The sequence below is a fragment of the Cherax quadricarinatus genome, unplaced genomic scaffold (genome assembly GCF_038502225.1).
Source record: "Cherax quadricarinatus isolate ZL_2023a unplaced genomic scaffold, ASM3850222v1 Contig1100, whole genome shotgun sequence".
In the NCBI taxonomy this organism is placed as follows: domain Eukaryota; kingdom Metazoa; phylum Arthropoda; class Malacostraca; order Decapoda; family Parastacidae; genus Cherax; species Cherax quadricarinatus.
In genome coordinates this window covers 26,085-46,818 of record NW_027196126.1, presented here as the reverse complement: position 1 = coordinate 46,818, position 20,734 = coordinate 26,085, and the positions used below count along the sequence as shown (strand labels likewise).

At 38.6% G+C, this 20,734-nt stretch overlaps 1 protein-coding gene across 4 annotated transcripts in view; it reads right to left on the bottom strand.

The window, feature by feature from the left end:
- LOC138851589 (laminin subunit alpha-like) overlaps positions 1–20,734 on the bottom strand; it is a gene marked incomplete at its 3' end in the record, with an annotated part of 94,103 nt that overhangs the window by 56,764 nt on the left and 16,605 nt on the right. For all 4 annotated transcript variants that reach the window (XM_070080844.1, XM_070080846.1, XM_070080842.1 and 1 more), the window contains 2 exon segments: positions 4,524–4,765; positions 7,343–7,442. In XM_070080844.1, the coding sequence (XP_069936945.1) occupies positions 4,524–4,765; positions 7,343–7,442 (342 nt within the window).

Here is a 20,734-nt window from a genome sequence, read left to right as displayed (position 1 = left end):
GTTTCATCAATCTTGACTTAGTTAAACGCCACTCCTTGACTGTACATCACTCATCAGGTACCGTTTCCATGGCATCAACATCTCTCTCTATTCAGACCTTAGGGTTTTGTAAGGTAAATCTCAGAGTTAATGGAAAGGATTATCAAGATGTACATTTAGCTATTCTGCCACAACTGTGCTCTGATGTTATCCTTGGTCAGGACTTTCAGAAGCTGCATGGTAGTGTCACCTTAACATATGGAGGTGAACTGCCTCCTCTTGTTGTCTGTGGACTTAGCACTTTAAGGGTAGACCCACCAAAGCTGTTTGCAAATCTTACCGCGGATTGCCATCCTATATCAGCTAAGTCACGCCGCTATTCTTATGAGGATCGGATGTTCATTGAGAAAGAAACTCAGAGGCTGCTGAAGGAGGGTATTATAGAACCGAGTAATTCCCCTTGGCGTGCACAGGTTGTTGTTGTTAAAGATGATTATAGGAAACGGAGACTGGCTATCGATTACTCTGAGACAATCAACAAATTTACACTTCTTGATGGGTACCCTCTACCTCGAATTGATGATACAGTGAACAAAATTGCTCAGTACTATGTGTTTAGCACAATTGATCTACAGAGTGCCTATCATCAAGTCCCTATAAGGAATGAAGATAAACCATACACAGCATTTCAGGCTAGTGATGGCCTGTATCAGTTTACCAGAGTCCCTTTTGGAGTCACCAATGGGGTAGCCTGCTTCCAACGAATTATGGATTCACTCATTCAGGAAGAGCAACTCATGGGAACTTATGCGTATTTAGATAATGTTACCATTTGTGGCAAGACCCAGGAGGAACATGATGCAAACCTTGATAAGTTTTTGGAAGCCGCCAAGAAGCAAAATATCAGTTACAATGAGGAAAAGTGCACTTTTTCAACTAAAAGGCTTAGCATCCTTGGTTATGTAGTGGAAGGAGGTTCAATATTCCCAGACCCTGAACGACTACGACCTCTACGGGAACTTCCAATGCCTCAAGACAAAAAGTCACTCCGAAGAACTCTTGGTCTCTTTGCTTATTACTCACAATGGATCTACAACTATTCAAATAAAGTCCGCCCATTGAGTGCTACCACATTTCCTGTGACAAAGGAAGCAGAAGCCGCTTTCTATACTCTCAAACAAGACATTGAAAACTCAGTAGTTCAAGCCATTGATGAATCCCTACCATTCGAAGTGGAAACGGATGCATCTGACATTGCCATTGCTGCAGTCTTGTCTCAGGCAGGACGACCAGTAGCCTTCTTTTCGAGAACTTTTCAAGGATCAGAGAAATGTTACGCTGCTGTAGAAAAGGAAGCCCAGGCCATCATAGAAGCAGTTCGCCACTGGAGGCATTATTTAACTGGTAGACATTTCACCATAAGGACTGACCAACGGTCCGTGATGTACATGTTCGACAAGAAGCACAAAAGTAGGATAAAGAATGACAAAATATTACGCTGGAGGATGGAACTATCGTGTTATGACTTTGATATTCTGTACCGACCGGGTCAAGAGAACATCTCACCTGATGCATTCTCTAGGTCCCACTGTGGAGCAGCATGTCATGATTTACAATCACTCTCAGCTCTCCACAAGGCTTTGTGTCACCCAGGAGTTACACGCCTGTACCATTTTGTCAAATCGAAGAACATGCCCTACTCAGTGGAAGATGTGCGACAAGTGATCAGAGCATGCAGAGTATGTGCAGAGTGCAAGCCAAACTTTCATCAGCCAGAGAAGACTCATCTCATAAAATCCACCCAGCCTTTCGAGAGACTGAATATAGATTTCAAAGGACCTCTACCAAGCACAAATCAGAATAGGTATTTCCTTAACATAGTAGATGAATATTCAAGGTTTCCCTTTGTATTCCCCTGTGCAAATATGACTGCTTCAACTGTTATTAGTTGTCTTTCACAGTTGTTCTCTATTTTTGGTATGCCAGCTTATATCCATTCAGACAGGGGATCCTCGTTCATGAGTAACGAACTTCAGGAGTTTTTGTCTAGCAAAGGTATTGCCTGCAGCAGAACAACAAGCTACAACCCTCAAGGCAATGGTCAAGTGGAGCGGTTCAATGGTACTATATGGAAGGCAGTTACAATGACATTGAAGTCGCGCAATCTACCTGTTCAACACTGGCAAACTGTCCTACCTGATGCTCTTCACTCTATTAGATCATTGCTGTGCACAGCTACTAATGCAACCCCTCATGAAAGACTCCTCAACTATTCACGTCGTTCTTCTACGGGAGCCTCCGTGCCCACTTGGTTATGTCATCCTGGACCCGTTCTCCTGAAGAGTCACCGTAGGATGAACAAGACGGATCCTTTAGTGGAAGAGGTAGAGCTCCTGCAAGCTAATCCACATTATGCCCACATTCGCTACCAAAATGGTGAAGAGACTACAGTATCTACAAGACATTTAGCCCCAGTTGAAATCCCCATTAGTGTGGAATCTCAAGATACACCAATAGATGTGAAAGATGCTTCGTTTTCTCCTGGAAAGCCCCTTGAGACTACCCCTACGGAAATAGAGGATTCTGCTCCAGCAGTTAGTCAAACCCCGCTGGAAAATATTGAACCTGGTGAAGAGGCTCAAGGGCTACGAAGGTCGGGACATGTACGTCGCCCACCTAACAGTTTGGGAGATTACTGTCTCTGATATTTTAGAAGGGGGAGATTGTAGTGATACTGCTCCTGTGGGGAGCAGCAGCAGGATAATACTGCACCACCTCTCGGGGCCCTTAACAACAACAACAGTTTGGTTTGTGTCATGGGCGCCAACACTTGGTGTGTGATTCTCTTCTCTTCTACTATCCCTATATTAGTGATGCAGATTACATGGTGAGTTTAAATATGTGGCCTGTAGTTATAACTTTTCTCTTGACATATGCAAGACATCACCATCCCTGTAGAAGCCATTATTAGATGTACTAGTCATTATATTTTGTTGTTGCAGAAGTACTATGAAGATTCTATGTTCAATAAAGCCTAGAGATAAGGCCTGTGTTTCTATCACAACAAGTAGATCGATTTGAGCACTGAAACTGGCTTAAAATAAGACTTAAAGTGGGTGAAATCACCTATGCATAAATTGTGCCCAGACTACCAACTTTTTGCTTTTGTAATTCCATAAGTTTACCATAAAATTATCTACCATTCCAGTAGATAATTTTTCTTTTTAAAAAATTGTGACACTGTCAGCACTTTTAATTTCAGAGGTCATGACACTGAAAGGGTTAAACAAAGAGCCTACCTACATAAAAGACTCTTAGGAGGGCATAGCTATCCCTGACATATCAGGCAATTGTGGTGCCAATACAAAAAGTAAATGTGAGGCATCGTCTTTGAATGCTGCAGCAATACAAAGGCTGGAGGCAGTGGATACGGTTGAGAGCAGTGTGTAGTGTGAATATTATGCAGAGAATAAAAAGTGAAGAAATAACAGTCTGATGGTGTGAAAAGAATGATTCAAAGCATGGTTCGGTCAATTAAAAAGTGTTAAGCAGGATAGGTTGACCAACAGGGTGCATAAATCAAGGGTGGATGGAAGATGTAGGTATACACACAGAATGAGAGGAGGGTGAAAAAACTTTAACCCCTTCAGTGTCATAACCTCCAGAATTAAAATTGCCAACACTCACTGCGGAGACCCATTCTCTTGTTTCTAGGCAAAAATTTACCACTCATAGCATATTTGTGGAAGCTGTGCTTAATACGTAATCTGCATGATGCTGGCGTCAATAACATAGATTCACATAAGAGACAGTGAAGGGGTTAAATGATAGGGGAGACATGCTAATGGAGCAAACATTAATATTTATGAAGGGATTCTGAGAAAACGATTAGCAAAACTTAAGTTCTACAGTGACTATCCTATGAAGAATGTGTGGGATGTTATAATTCAGTGTGTCATCTGACCTGTGAATTCAATGCACTTCTGAGAAAATAAATAAGAATGAGTGATGGTTAATGTGTTTCCTTGTCTGATTGATACTACCCTGGTAAGAATGTACTTGAAAAATATCAAATTTCCATAAGCATATCAATTTGACTAATTTTTCTCAGAATATAGTAAGGGATGAGTAGCCAAAGACAGAAATGTGAAACCCCACAAAACGGTGTGAAATTTCCTTAATAGATAGCATTTCATCTTATGCAATGTCAATTCTACAGATTTGATAAGGCATTATTTAGGCTAAAACAATATCTATGAAAAAAAGTTTGCTCTGACTACATGTGTTTCACATTTCTATTTTTTCTCAAGGTAAACAAGTTTCATTTTTAAAAATGTAACATACTGCACTTTTCTTAATATTAATGTCTTAAACAAAATCATTACAGAAGAAAACAACACTAGTACAGAAGCCATATTACAGAAGCCATCCCCAACCATGGTATCGAGCATTTATTTTCAATCATTTTCCAACTGAGTGAATGCGTTTAATCTTAAGAAATAATAAAAAAGTACTGAAAGCATGCATGTTTCTTATTTCCATACCAACAGATGGCTTCTCAAAGACTGAAGAACTCTTCTGCAAAGGACACTTCTGTAGATGTGCATTGAATCGATCTTGACTCTGAGCAAAGTTGACAAGTTTGCTGTTAAGAGTAGCATCTCCAATACAGCCGTAGAAGTTAGTGTCAGTGGCCGAGGCAGCAGCAGCTATGTTGTAAATTTCAGGAACTCCACCAAAATATACCGGCCCGTCAAATGGCACTGCCTGTTCTGCCACTTTGACTCTATAGATTTGATATATTATTATAATAACCAGAGTTGTTTCTAGTAAGTTATGCAAATTTTACTTTCTAATTGATATAACTATGAAATTTTTTTTTCTATAAAATATTCTATATACATGTATATATATTGCAGTGCAACAGCTCCTACACCTGGTATTACTGAAGGCAGTGAGAAGGCAGGTACCTGAAACAGACACTGCATATACTCTTAATGTGCTAATAACTCAAGATAAAGAAATTTCAAGACTTGGTATAAAAAATAAACCTAAGTCTTAACCCTTAAATTGTCCAAACTTAGATCTATGTTCACCTGTGTAACGTTCCGAATATTTGAAAAAAAAAAAAAAAATTCCTTTAAAGTGCAGGCACTGTACTTCCCATTTCCAGGACTCAAGTCCGGCTATATAAAAATAACCGGTTTCCCTGAATCCCTTCACTAAATATTACCCTGCTCACACTCCAACAGCTCATCAGGTATCAAATACCATTCGTCTCCATTCACTCCTATCTAACACGCTCACGCATGCTTGCTCAAAGTCCAAGCCCCTCGCCCACAAAACCTTTACCCCTTCCCTCCAACCTTTTCGAGGATGACCCCTACCCTGCCTTCCTTCTCCTATAGATTTATACATTCTCCATGTCATTCTACTTTGGTCCATTCTCTCTAAATGACCAAACCACCTCAACAACCCCTCTTCAGCCCTCTGACTAATACTTTTATTAACTCCACACCATCTTCTAATTTCCACACTCCAAATTCTCTGCATAATATTTACACCACACATTGCCCTTAGACGGGACATGTCCACCGCCTCCTCGCTGTAGCATTTACAACCCAAGCTTCACACCCATGTAAGTGTTGGTACTAGTATACTTTCATACATTCCCTTCTTTGCCTCCATAGATAATGTTTTTTGTCTCCACATATACCTCAATGCATCACTCACCTTTTTTCCCTCATCAATTCTATGATTAGCCTCATCCTTCATAAATCCATCCGCTGACATGTCTACTCCCAAATAGTATCTGAAAACATTCACTTCTTCCATACTCCTCCTCTCTAATTTGATATCCATTTTTTCTTTATCTAAATCATTTGATACCCTCATCACCTTACTCTTTTCTATATTCACTTTCAACTTTCTATGTTTACACACTCCCAAACTCGTCCACTAACCATTTTAACTTTTCTTTAGAATCTCCCATAAGCACAGTATCATCAGCAAAAAGTAACTATGTCAATTCCCATTTTGTATTTGATACCCCATAATTTAATCCCACTCCTCTCCCCAACACCCTAGCATTTACAACCCCATCTATAAATATATTAAACAACTATGGTGACATTACACATCCCTGTCTAAGACCTACTTTTACCGGGAAGTAGTCTCCCTCACTATATATGAAACTCCTTGAAGCATGGTGTTCATGACAAGTGTCAGTAAACTGCTGACAGTGAAGCAGTGGAGTGACACTTGATGATCTTGCACTGCTGCAGGGAACCCCTGGCTTTGTTTGTTTTCACTGTTACACACAAACATGTCTGTCTGTCTAGCTCTGCCTATCTGTTTTTGTCTGCCTGTGTGTGTGTCTTTCCCTCTGCTTGTCTCTATGTCTTAGGGAAGGGCTCATAAACTTGTTGGTTTACGAGCCACTCCCTGATTGATAAGCAAGTGAAAATGCATATTACTTACGTCATGCTTATTATGCCTTATATCTACAAGCACTGTATAGCACTTTGCCTGGAATTTTTGGGTTATCCTAGGTAATTTACACTATGTATAATAACTGTACTTATGTGTACCTGTGAGAGACAGAGACAGCCAAAGCAAGCAAGCCAGTCAGCCAGCCAGCCAGCCAGCCAGCCAGCCAGCCACCCAGCCAGGAACCCAGGAAGCCAGCCAGCCAGGAACCCAGCCAGCTAGGAACCCAGGAAGCCAGCCAGCCAGGAACAAAGGAAGTCAGCCAGCCAGGAACCCAGGAAGCCAGCCAGCCAGCCAGGAACCCAGGAAGCCAGCCAGGAACCCACGAAGCCATCCAGGAACCCAGGAAGCCGACCAGCTGGCCGAATATATACGACATTCTGGCAGGATGACACTACCAGTGGTATCAGAAATGAAAGGATGTTGCACCTGGGTTATTATCGAGGTTTTTGATATTTCCTTGACCACTTGTGGCCACATACATCTCAAAGCCACTAACCTCTAGGTCAACATCACTTTCCTCTGAAAAGGGGAGTGTTAATACGACATGACATCAGTGAATCCCTTGTGTTTGCGATGCTATTTGCTCTAGCTGGCGCTCAATTGAACTGGTGCTCCCACAAGGTATTAATTAGTCCCAGATTTTTTTAATACTGCTTACACCGAGTGTAAAGACCCATTCTATACTGACCAGGTATCTTAGGCCAATCATGCCAATTTTGAAGGAATGAAAAATAAAACATTGATCTACATTCGTAGCGCTACGCACATGAACATCGATGTACACTTGGACAGTTTAAGGATTAACAATAGTCTGAAATCAAAGCTATATTGAAAGGATTTATAAATTACATTCCAAAAAAGCTATACTTACGCATAAGACTTAAAATCATCAATATCGAGGCGAAGTTCATTATGCTCACGAGTAGCAATGACAACGTGCCACTCACTGTCATTGTACTTCTCGTAGGAACCTGGTTCAAAAAATATTTTTTGTAAAAGTATAAAATCATACACATTTTTTAATATAATCAAATTTATAATCAACACATTTTAAAGTAATATAATTTAACAATTCCTATCTCAAATACAGGAAGGCCCCACTTATACGGCGGGTTAGGTTCCAGGCTAGCGCCGTAAAGCGGAAATCGCCGTAAAGTGGAACACCCTTTTTTTCCACTTATAAATGCATACAAACACTAGATAACAAGTTTACACTAACATATATTAAGTTAGCAATAGAACCAGGCATCAAAAAACAATAAAAAGGTACAATACACACATAGTGCACTCATTACTTACCTTAAAATATTTATAGTCTTAATCTAGGGTGAGACAAGTAGTATTTATTGTAAGAAATCAAGTGTGGTATGTATTGTAATAGGCAGGCTATTTCACCAGGCCACCCCACCCACACATACTATTCTATGATATTTAAGCATCCCAGAGCGATAAAATGTATATACAGTTCACTCATTACTTACCTTAAAATATTTGTAGTCTTAATGTAGGGTCAGGAGTAAGTAAATGAGATAAAACGAATAAATGAGAGAGAAAGAATGAATACATGAGAGGTGACAGGCGCAGAGTTATGTAAACAAACCAGGCTCCCACATCTTATATTTATGTTTATTTATTCTATTGTGGGGTGTATTTATCTTATTTATATGTTATGCATCGTGTTTATTATATAATTTTGAAAAAAATATCATGGATGGATTAATGAAAATGTGTATATTACCGTAATATACGACATTTAATGAGACTCCGTGACTATTGTTATTATGGCGTCACTTGTGGAAGTCGTCTGCTACCAGAGATCACATTTATGTTTATTTATTCTACTGTGGGGTGTATTTATCTTATTTATATGTTATGTATAGTGTTTATTATATAATTTTGAAAAAAATATCATGGCTGGATTAATGAAAATGTGTATATTACCGTAATATACGACATTTAATGAGACTCAGTATTGTTATTATCACCACTTGTGGAAGTCGTCTGCTACACAGCTCACATTTGTTTATTTATTCTACTGTGGGGTGTATTTATCTTATTTATATGTTATGCATCGTGTTTATTATATAATTTTGAAAAAAATATCATGGATGGATTAATGAAAATGTGTATATTACCGTAATATACGACATTTAATGAGACTCAGTATTGTTATTATCACCACTTGTGGAAGTCGTCTGCTACACAGCTCACATTTGTTTATTTATTCTACTGTGGGGTGTATTTATCTTATTTATATGTTATGCATCGTGTTTATTATATAATTTTGAAAAAAATATCATGGATGGATTAATGAAAATGTGTATATTACCGTAATATACGACATTTAATGAGACTCCGTGAGTATTGTTATTATGGCGTCACTTGTGGAAGTCGTCTGCTACCAGAGATCACATTTATGTTTATTTATTCTACTGTGGGGTGTATTTATCTTATTTATATGTTATGTATAGTGTTTATTATATAATTTTGAAAAAAATATCATGGCTGGATTAATGAAAATGTGTATATTACCGTAATATACGACATTTAATGAGACTCAGTATTGTTATTATCACCACTTGTGGAAGTCGTCTGCTACACAGCTCACATTTATGTTTATTTATTCTACTGTGGGGTGTATTTATCTTATTTATATGTTATGCATCGTGTTTATTATATAATTTTGAAAAAAATATCATGGATGGATTAATGAAAATGTGTATATTAACGTAATATACGACATTTAAATGACTTGATGTATGTAAGTTTATTTAGGTACAGGTATACATAAGTATAATTATCAGAGTATATATAAAATATGAAATAACTTTTAAAAACATTTGAAATTTTGGAGTTTCCAGACAAAATGGAGAGACTTAGTGCTTACTGAGCTCATGGAGAATGTAAACAAACAGGGTGGGGCACGGTGACCGTATTAGAAAGTCAGGTGGGGGGAGCCGTATAGTGAGTTTTGGTCATAATTTGAAATGTCCGTATTAGCGGAACGCCGTAAAGTGAAACGCCGTAAAGCGGGGCCTTCCTGTATTACAACCTTCATCATCTTACTCTCAAATTCACCTTACTAATTTTCACTATCCCAAAAACTTTAGACACTTATTGAAACAAATTTACAACATTAATGTAAGTAAAAAGATGCCAAGGTAATTGAATTTTATATATACAGTACGGTACAGCTGTAGATGTATAACCTTACCACCCCTAAATAAAAAATAAACCACTCAATGAGAAAGTGCTATAATGGATTTTTTCTATTCCATTTCAAAGGACTCAGACAATACAAGTTGAATTAACATCTGCTAAGGTGCCACAGAAATAACTAAACTACATACTTATACATCCAAAATTTATTTAATGAGGTGACGAGGAGAAAAACATGAAATGTTGAGTGTACCAACAGTCCAGCACCTTGGAGCAATGGATAAAGATACAAATGCAGTATAACACAATCCTTCATTGACAACATTTTGCCCACACAGTGGCATTCATCAAGTCACAAACAGATCTACCCAGGGAGGATGTGTGTATCTATGTCAGGAATGTAGTGACATGAAGAGTCAGGTGAGGTATGTTGAAGCTTAATTCTTGTGTAACAGCTTGGTCAGATGTGAAGAGTCAGATGAGATATGCTGAAGCTTACTTCTTGTGTAACAGTTTGGTGAAATACATAGCTTGAAAAAGGTGGATTCAAGAAGGACCTACGTAGCTTGGGCCAATAGATTTGCTGCAGTGTTCCTCTCTACACTGATCTGTTGCTATGTGAGATAACAGTCAAGAAGCTTCCTGGCAAGGGGTTCATCTCTGTTGTAGAAGCTGTTGTTCTGAGTGAAGTTGTTTGAAATGCTGATTAATGGTGTCTTCTTGACAATGAGTTGCGCATCATTATAATTAATCAGTAAAAATGGCTGTGCTTCTGTAAGAAGCAAAGCCAATTTTCATTTGGTCCATTCTGCAGGCACAATGATGTTCAGAAATGTGTGTGTGAAGGTCTCTCAATGTTTCTCCCATATATATTTGGGCATAGTCATTGCAAGTTTGCTGCTGTGGTTTGGAATATTTGGTGGTGTTCCTTACTGGTGATATTCTTGACTAGTAAAAGCAGTGGACACTTGAAATTTGGTGTTGGAAACAGTGCTAGACACTTATGTAGCTATAGGACCCAACATGTATTTATAAGTAACAGTTACTCTGGAATACCTAATTATATTGAATTGATGGGGACTCAGTTCTAAATGTCATAAGGGCTGATCACCCTTAGGACTGAGAGGCAGCTGGGTCAAGCCTTTTTCTCAATATAATAGGTTATACTATAGACACACAAACACACAATTTAAATAAGTAGTTTATAAAGTTGTATTTCTTTTTGTAAAAGTAAAATTAAGGTTTGGTAGAATTGTGGTAACCGGAGAATTGTGCTTGGCAACAGTCTTTTGTTTTTGGTGGGTGTGGGAGGAGCTTAGCTAGGCTCCTCCCCCCTCCCTCTCTCTCTCTCTCTCTCTCTGTTTTGGTTGACATGAAGGTGGAAGGACCTCTGGGTCCTTCTTTCTATCTTTTTGGGGCATGTGTGCTCCAGGGGTGAGTTTTTATAACTTAAGTTGTGGCCACCATACCCAGAGTGACTAAAGTGCATCAAAACACTGGTTAGCCCAGAGTTAGTCAAGAAGAGAGAAGGACAAAAGTTGCTGAGATGCACCATGTAGGAGAACAGCTATGGAGTGTGTAGATTTTTGTTTTGAAAATGTGAGGCTGTAATTGTATCTTCTGTACATATATATTTAGAATACAGTTATATTTTTACAGTAGTAGTTTAAATAACCTGTGAGGAGGGCTGGTGAAAGGATATCAGAGACACTCAAGATGATCAGCCATGATGTAAGTATTACCCCTAGACAGATAAGGCCATTAAGTAAAAGCTACCCCACACTAGAACATGTGGTGAGAACCTTACTATCAAAGTAATAAGGGACAAACCAACGTAACATGGGGGCCTGTCCAGGAGAGTTATTTGACTGCTAAAATAACTCAAAACATTCTTTTAACTATATGTGCTGGTATGGGGTAATAACAGTTGCATGTTTCTGGTAGAAGATTTACCAAGGTGGTGTCAGTGGAAGTGTTGTTTTCATATATTAGTTTACAGGTTGTTTTTCTCCTAAGGTGGGAGAAAGGTTGAGTAACACATTTTTGTTGTGGTTATGGTAAGTGCTATGTGCATAGTTTACATTCAATTTGTGTTATTTTATGTGCCTGTGGGAAAACTTTGTCCACTGATACTGTAAGAGGGAAGCAAGTGTTTAAAGATAAAATCTATGTCGGAAGATGAGTCTTTAAACGTTTTAGGCTTCAGGGAGGAAGGTAATAATTCATCAGTAAACATGCCTGTTAACAGTGAACATGAGGGATCACCTACTCCAGGTGATATGGAAATGGAGAGAATGAGATTTAAATTAGCTGTGCTAGAGGCTCAAATGAACTTAATGAAAGCTAAGGAGGAAGAACGTCAAAGGTTAGGAGGTTCAGAACAAGAGCCTGAGCAGTACTTTAACATAACTAAAGCTGCAAATTTTGTCCCTAAGTTTACAGAGAGTGACCCAGATAGATATTTTTCTTTTTTTGAGAAGACTGCTCTGGAGCAAGGATGGCCCAAACAGAAGTGGGCTACCCTAGTTCGCACACAACATGTGGGTAAAGGATTCCAGAGAGTTGAGACTCTGGAGGGGCAAGATTTTTCTGATTATGATAAGCTTAAAAAGGAAGTACATGTATTGCTTGCCTACCAAATGATGCCTGAGAAATATAGACGAAAGTTCAGGAATCAAAAATTTCAGGATGGGCAGACCTTAACTGAGTTTGGGAATGAGAAACTGTTCCTTTTTAAGAAATGGGTTTGCTCCAAAGGAGTTAATAAAGACTATAACAAATTAGTAGATCTGATGGTTCATGAGGAATTGTACAATACAATCCCTGTTGACCTCAGAGAATATCTGAAGGACAAAAACCCAGATAATCTTTCAGAAGCACTGGATCTAGGTGACAGATTCTTGGCTCGCAGGGAATTGGTAAGTAAAAACAGTCATGCTGCTTCTGAAAATTTCCCCACTCGTTCTAAACCTTATTCCAAGTCCTAAGGTCATAAAGGTAAGTGGGACAAGAATTTTCAGGGACAAATGAAGGCTGAGGTGCCCTCTAAAATAGAAGGAAAAGGTAAGTCAGCTGGAGTTCAAAGTTTACTTAGACAATCAGATAATGTTTCAGGTCCTCGAGTAAACAGTACCAGTCCTACACCAAATGGTAAAAATACCTTTAAGAGTTTTATCTGTTATTACTGTAACAAAACTGGACACACACAAAAGTTTTGCTGGTCAAGACGGCAAGATCAGGAAAGGGAGGAACCATCCCAGGGGACCCTAACTGCAGAGATACATCCAGTTGCCTGCATTAGGTCTTCAAGGCAAGGTGAGGAGGAACCTTTGGATCTAGACCCCAGGATGTGTATATTTTCTAGTAGGTCCACAGTTGGTTTGCAAAAGGATGTAGGCAGAGTTGAGAACATATTGTCCTTGATAGATGGATGTAGCACCTACTCTTTGCTACGTGCTGGAGTGCTGCCAGTGTCTCAGGATACCTATACTGGGGTAGATATATTGTTGAAGGGTATTACGGGTTCAACCATAAGGACACCTGTACACAAATTATGGGTAGAATCTGCATACCAAGTTGGCTATCTCCCTGTAGGTATCTCAGATGAAATTCCCTTCGAAGGGGTCGACTTCTTATTAGGGAATAATGTTATGGGCCTGTTAGACAGTGAGGAACAACTAGTTTGGGGGAAACCAAGTCCCAAATGTTGGGAGGAAATGGCAAGGAAAACCCTGCCAGACCTTCTCCCTGATGGTTCCACCATGAGAAGTATGGCTCTTGATCATGTTACCAACAGTCTTCATGATATTTCTCATGAGGATGGTGAGGGCTTAAGTTTGGTAACTCTGCTTTCTGATGTTGAACTGCAGTCAACTGAAGAAAAGGATGTTCCAGCCAGAGCTGAGCATGATTGGAGAATGGATCAGTTAAATAGTGCGAGAGAGGCTGCACCTGCTAGGGGGCAATTAATTTCTGTGCAGGAAAATGTCGCTGTTGCTGAGGAAGAGATTTTACAGTTAAATAAGTGTTTTCATTTCAGGGAGGAAACTCTTACAAAAAATTCACCTCTGTTTGCAGTATCAATGGAAGGAGAACAAGGGTTTTTTGTCCCCAGATGGTGATGTCCAAGGTTTTCAGGCATTTCTTCTGGTCTCAGCTGTGGGAGACTGTCAGAGAGTATATTGAGACCTATCATGTCTTTCAATTTATAGGGAAACCAAGTCGAAGTATTTAACCTGTTCCCCTTCAGTCTATTTCAGCACCAGGTGAACCCTTCAGCAAGCTGGTAGTAGATGTACTTGGTCCATTCCCAAGGACCAAACTGGGAAATGATTATTTACTCACAAATATTTGCTCCACTACCAGGTACCTGGAAGCAGTCCCTCTACATAAGCTAACTGCTCATGTAGCCCTAAGGGTTTTGATGAAGTTCTTTTTTCATGTTGGTTTTCCTCAAGCAGTGCAAAAAGAAATGCTTTGAAGGGATTAAAAGTAGAGCCTCAGTGTTCAACTGTGTATCACTCTCCATCTCAAGGGGAAATAGAGAAATTACATCAAACCCTCAAGACAATGATGCAAGCCTATGGTATAGACAATACTAACAACTGGGATGAGAGGATCCCTTTCTTTGTATTTGCTGAGTGGGGAAGCACTCTGGAATCTCTGAGCTATTGGCTTGGGGAGGATGGTGATGCTCCCCCCTCGGAGCTTTTTCTCAGTTTCAGACACTGTTTGGCTCGTATGAGGTGGATGGTACCAGTGAACGTGCCCATCAACCAGACCAGGATGATGATGTGGGACCATAATGTGGACCATGATACTCTCGAAGCTGGAGAGGAAGTGCTGATACTGGAGCCAATTCATGTGAAAATCTGTATGGCAAGTTGCTGTGAGCTGAACATTTTGTGGGGGAAGTTCCCAGGGGTTAGATATAAAACCCACACCCCCAAGCAAGAAAAGAATGAGTATAATGTACACAGTAACTGGCCAAAGGGTTTGAAGTTATGTCAAAAATTCAGAGAGACTAATGTTTTAATGGAATGTAAAGGGCTGCAAAACAATAATCTGTATGAAATACCAAAAGTGTATTTAAGAAATAACATGTGTGTAAAAGATTTTGGGAAATGCATGCTTGGTTTTATTTATTTATTTATTTATTTATTTATTTAAAAATTTGTGCACACATACAGAGGTACAAAAAATACAGAAAAGAGCAGTATGCCAAAGCCACTTATACTATGCATAGCATTACGGGCTGGCTTAAAATTAACTTAAGATGAACTAAGCAATGATGACATCGGTGATAAAACTTTAATGTAAACAGATTACTATAAAGCACAAGTGAGTATTACAAAGACAGGTCATATGGTTGTATGCATTGTTGTACATTCAGTAGAATGGAGTATTCTGTTAGGTAGTGTATTTAAAAAATAATAAAGTTAGATTGGGTTTTAGGTTTAACATTTATGTGATATAATTGTGAGAAACATTTAAGATATACAATTTATAAGGTTCAGTTATTCAGTATTTATTTGGTTTTGGGTGAGTAAGTGATCTTTTAGAAGAGACTTGAATTTATAAACAGGTAGTGTTTCTTTTATATTTACAGGTAATGAGTTCCAGATTTTAGGGCCTTTTATGTGCATTGAGTTTTTGCATAGTGTGAGGTGGACACGAGGAACATCAAAGAGTGATCTGTGCCTTGTGTTATGGTCATGTGTTCTGTTGAGGTTGGCAAGGAGATGTTTGAGGGGAGGGTTAATATCAGAGTTAAGTGTTCTATGTATGTAATAGGTGCAGTAATAAGTATGAATGTTTTGTATGGTGAATAGGTTTAGTGTATTGAATATTGGTGGAGTGTGCTGCCTATAGTGAGAATTTGTTATCATTCTAACTGCAGCCTTTTGTTGGGTAATTAGTGGTCTGAGATGGTTACTTGTTGTTGAGCCCCATGCACAAATTCCATAGGTGAGATAGGGGTAAATAAGAGAGTGATATAGGGCCAGGAGGGCTGACTGTGGAGCATAGTACCGTATCTTCGATAGTATGCCTACAGTCTTGGAAATTTTCTTAGAAATTTGTTGTATATGTGTATGAAATTTGAGTCTATTATCAAGGTGGATTCCTAAGAATTTTCCCTCTGTTAGCTTTGTGATAGGTGATCCGTTTATCATTATGTTAAGAGGGACATCTGTAGCTCTGTTACCAAACTGAATGAAGTAGGTTTTGTCAATGTTTAGTGTAAGTTTGTTAGTCCTCATCCAGGTAGATATTTTCTGTAATTCTGTATTTACAGTATTGGCTAGCGTGACTGGGCTCGGGTGGGAGAAGACGTATGTAGTGTCATCTGCAAATAGTGTGGGTTTGAGTAATTGTGAAGCATTTGGTAGGTCATTTATGTATAGGAGAAAGAGAAGAGGGCCAAGGACACTTCCCTGTGGGACACCAACTGTAATTGGTTGTGCAGAAGAGTTTGCCCCATTTGCATACACATATTGGCTTCTGTTGCTGAGGTATGACTTGAGGTAGTTGAGGGAGTGCCCTCTTATACCATAGTGTGACAATTTTACGTGGAGCAAATCATGGTTAACTGTATCAAAAGCTTTACGTAAGTCAATGAAGATCCCCAGTGGGACTTCTTTTTTCTCTATTGCAGTGTATATATGTTCTAGCATGTGTATAATAGCATCATTAGTATTTTTATTTGGCCTGAATCCAAATTGGCAGGGGTTGAGTATGTTTTGGGAGATAAGGTAGGAGTAGATTCATTTATGAATTAATTTTTCGAAGATTTTTGAGAGAGGGTGTAAGTTGGATATTGGCCTATAGTTATTCAACTCTGTTTGGTCTCCTCCTTTGTGGATCGGGGTGACCCTTGCTATTTTGAGTACTGTGGGGAAGGTGGAGGATTCAATGGATTTGTTAAAGAGTGTTGCAATGATTGGTGATAGCACTTGTGACACTTTTTTGTATATAAAGGGTGGTAAGGTATTTAAATCTCCTGCCTTGTTTTTAGCGTGTTGATAATAAGGGAGACTTCGTATGGGTTAGTCGGAGCTAGGAACAGTGTGTTCGGGTAGTTGCCAGTGAGGTAGTCATTTGGTGGGGTATCTGAGCTTGGGATTTTATTGGCAAGGTTTTGTCCTATAGTGGAGAAGAAGTCATTGAGTCTGTTTGCTGTTTCTGTTGGTGGGAGTTGGGGTTCATCTGATTTTGCTAATTTTATTTCGCTATTTCGTTATATCTTTTTTGTTCCTAGAATTTCTGATAGGGTTTTCCAGGTCTTTTTTATATCACCTCGTAAGTTGGATAATCTGTTCTCATAATACAATTTTTTTGCCCTTCTTATCAGGCTGGTTAGGATTGACGAGTAACGTTTTGTTTGGTCTCTGGTTATGTGACCCATTCTGTACTGTTTTTCATATTGGTGTTTTGTATTTATGGATTTGAGAATGCTGGGTGTTAACCAGGGACTGTTCAGTCTCTTAGCTGTCATCTGTTTAGTTTTTTTAGGGCAGTGCTTGTTATAGAGGTATTGGGTCTTTTTTAGAAAATTATTAATACATTCGTCAATATCTGTATAGATTTCTAGCTCAGTGTGCCAGTCAATGTTTGCTACTGCTGTTGTGAAGTTATTAATGGCTGCCTCATTGTGAAGTCTGAAGGTGACTTTAGTAGTGTCTTGGGGTAATTTACCAAGAGTTGTTATGAGAAAAGTAGGGTAGTGGTCTGTGGTATTATCTGTAATTATGCCTGATTTTAAAGGGGATATGGTGTTGGTCCAGATGTGGTCAAGTAGGGAAACACTAGTCTCTGTAACTCTTGTAGGTTTTGTTACTGTTGGTAGCAACATACAGTTACTCATTGTGTTTGTGAATTCAGTAACGTGTGGGTCCTGGTCTTGCAGGAGATTTATATTGAAGTCACCTGAGAGTAGTAAGTGATCTTTGTTCATGCGTGCATCAGTTATCATACTTCCTAGGTTTTGACTAAATTGGCTAATGTTTGACTGTGGAACTCTGTAAATGTTTATCAATGTGAGAGGTTTTTGTAGGTATTTGGATTTGAATTTGGCTATTATATATTCCCCATGTTCATCCCTTGTGCAAGTATTAGTGATACATTCTAGTTGGTCTGAGTAGTATATGGCTGTGCCACCCCCTTGTTGGTCTGGCCTACAGTTGTGTATGGCTGTGTAACCAGGAATGGCATAGACATCTGTACTATCAGGCTTTAGCCAGGTTTCAGTTAGTGTAATGATGGACATATTGGCATGTAAGGAATTTAGTAATGCTATGAGGTCATCGTAATGCTTGCTTAAAGATCTGATATTGTAGTTAAAGATAGTTATGTTGTTGTTGGCACTGAGAAGTGCCTTTGATTGTTCTGCAGTGTAGTAATTACAGTAACTGTTTGAATCATTTAAGTCATTAAATAAGAGGTTGGTATCAGGATCAATGCTTGTAATCATAAGATTTGTAGTGAATCTATAGTTAGAATTAAGTATAAAACAAAGTAAATAGTCTTAAGCTAAAAAATAGCACCTGAATTATTTAACAAATGTAAAATAATGAGCTAAGGTAGTTTTGGAATATAATGGCAAAGTTGTGAACTTATTCTACTTTAGCACCTGAGAATAGCACCTTGATTATTTTAACAATTGTGAATGTATAAACTAGGGTAGTTATATAAAGCTAAAATAAAGGAGAAAATATATGAGGGACTAAAATTAAGTAATGGTAAACAAAGTTAAATGGACAGGTGGTCACTATGAAATAATATTGGTTTAGGAGTAAGATCTGATTTGTAATATTAAATAAATTGAGCAGTTTATTGCACAATAAAAGTAAAAAAAATGAGGTAGTTGGTACTAGCTAGCAAAAGATAGTTTTGGTACTTGCAAAAAAGTAATTGGAATATACACTAATTGCATACACAATAAAAAGTGACTAAAAAACAAGTAGTGATAAACAAAATTAAATGGACAGGTAAGAATAATGAATATTATTAATTTGGAGTAAGATTTGACTTGTAATTTAAAATTATGAGCAATTTATAGTAGTAAGAAAGAAGTATGGAGTATTGGAGGTATTTGATTAGCTAGTGATGAAAAATAATAAAAATAATAATGTACAATATAACAGTAACGTACACTATATGCACCACACGTATATATGTATTAAGGGCACTTATCTAATCTGTTACAAAAATGTCAGCTTTTCTAAGGAAGGTAGAGAAATCGTGTTCATTTGAGATAGTATATTGTTGTCCTGTTGATGTTTTCCTTACTAGTATTTTCCCATCTCGCGTGAAACACTGATGTATTTTGTTTTCCTGTTTAAGTTTTCTCAGCCTGAACAGAAGGTTTTGACGTTTTTTTGTTAGACACTCATTTATGTACACTCCATTTTTCATTGTAATTGCTGATTTAATTAAGTCCTTTCTTTTATCGTATGAATGAAGTCGGATCATTATACTGTGTTTACTTCCTGGTTTTCCTAGCAAACGTGTTTCTTTGATTTCATTGTTTTGCACGATGACTTGTACGTGGTTCTGTATTATCCTGATAGCAGTTTCTTTGCACTGTGCTTGTGTTATGTCACTAGGAATGTGTGGACTGTTTATTATAACTGCATCAGACAACTTATCTTGTTCAGTTTTGTCGTCTTGGAAATCAAGGTATTCATTTAGTCGAGTGTGCATGTTCTGATTCCAGTCCTTGATTGCTTCTTCAACCTTCATATTTATTGTTGTTATTTGCTCAGTGTGACTGGCTATAGCTGCTTTTAGAGTATTTTCTGTGTCAACACTTCCCGATGTAATCTTCTCTTCAAGGTTTTGGATCTTATTCTCGAGGTTGGTTATCTTGGATTCTCGTCGCTCGAGTGTTGCTTTGATATCTTTGATTTCATTTTCTAGAGCAACGATGTAGTCCTTGATATTGTCAGGAATAATCATACCTGAGTTATCATGGGTGAATCCTTTGAAGGGAGTGGAGTTGGAGGGGGAGTCAGCCATGTTTGTTGTTGTTGTTGTTGTTGTTCCTTGGGTGGCGGCGGAGAGAGGGGTTGATGATACACTGGCGTCCTGCTGGGTAGACAAGTTGAGTTCTAGGGTCCTTGCTGTTATTCTTTTATTACTGGTGTTGATTCTTCTGCGATATCCTTTCATAGTATCACTGAAGTAGATACTGTGTAGCAATGGAGGAGAAGGCTTGTTTTCTCGGAGCTTGGGTTAAGTGATTGTCTGGCAGCGGAGGCAGTGTTTGGGTTAGCAGGGCTGTCTTCCTTAGATCTTCTAATTTTGTCAAGATTTGGGTTACATTCTTAGTATTCTTGGGTCATGTTGTGGTCTACGTGGGTTCATGTAGTTGAACTTTCACTTTAGGCCATCACAAGTTTTGTTGAGCGATGTTTTTTGAGAAAGAAGAGCTGGCAGGATACCGTTGCTGCCGCTGCCGCTGCCACTCCGGGTAACAATTTAATGAGAAAAATGTTGGAGAGTTGGCTCAGCCACCTTGGAACTTTATAAAAGTTTGGGATGTCAGTAATGGGGAAAAGCTGAAACTCCATGAAGAAATTGTTAAGGAAGCTGAGCCAATTCAACAATTTTTGTGTGGGAAAAATCTGTATGAAAAATTGGATATAGAGGAAGAAGTGAAATTCTTCCACCACCAGTTTGTAGTGCTTAGTGAGAGTCAGTGGGCATTCCCATGCTTCATGGTTCCCAAATTAGATGGCACCCTGGGCATAAACACTGACTACCACAAAGTACGTTTAACAACTAAGGTTTACAGGATTAGAAAGATTGATACTTATGCAGTAAGAGATGCAAACATTTCAAATAAACTAAAACATGGGGCAGGAAGATGTGATTTCCATGGCCTGTGTTCCAGTACCATTTTCATGTGTGTAATGCAAATTGTGTTCATTGTGTGCTTAAAATTTGTGTGTGAGATGGAACGTGATGGTATTTGTGTAAACTTGATGTATCCAACCTGGGTGCAAAGAGATGTCTTTGGTGTTTGTTGTTGCACTGCAAGAGGTTGCAGAACTGTTACTATCTATGAACAACCTTCTAAGTTTAAATGTCAACATTTTACCAC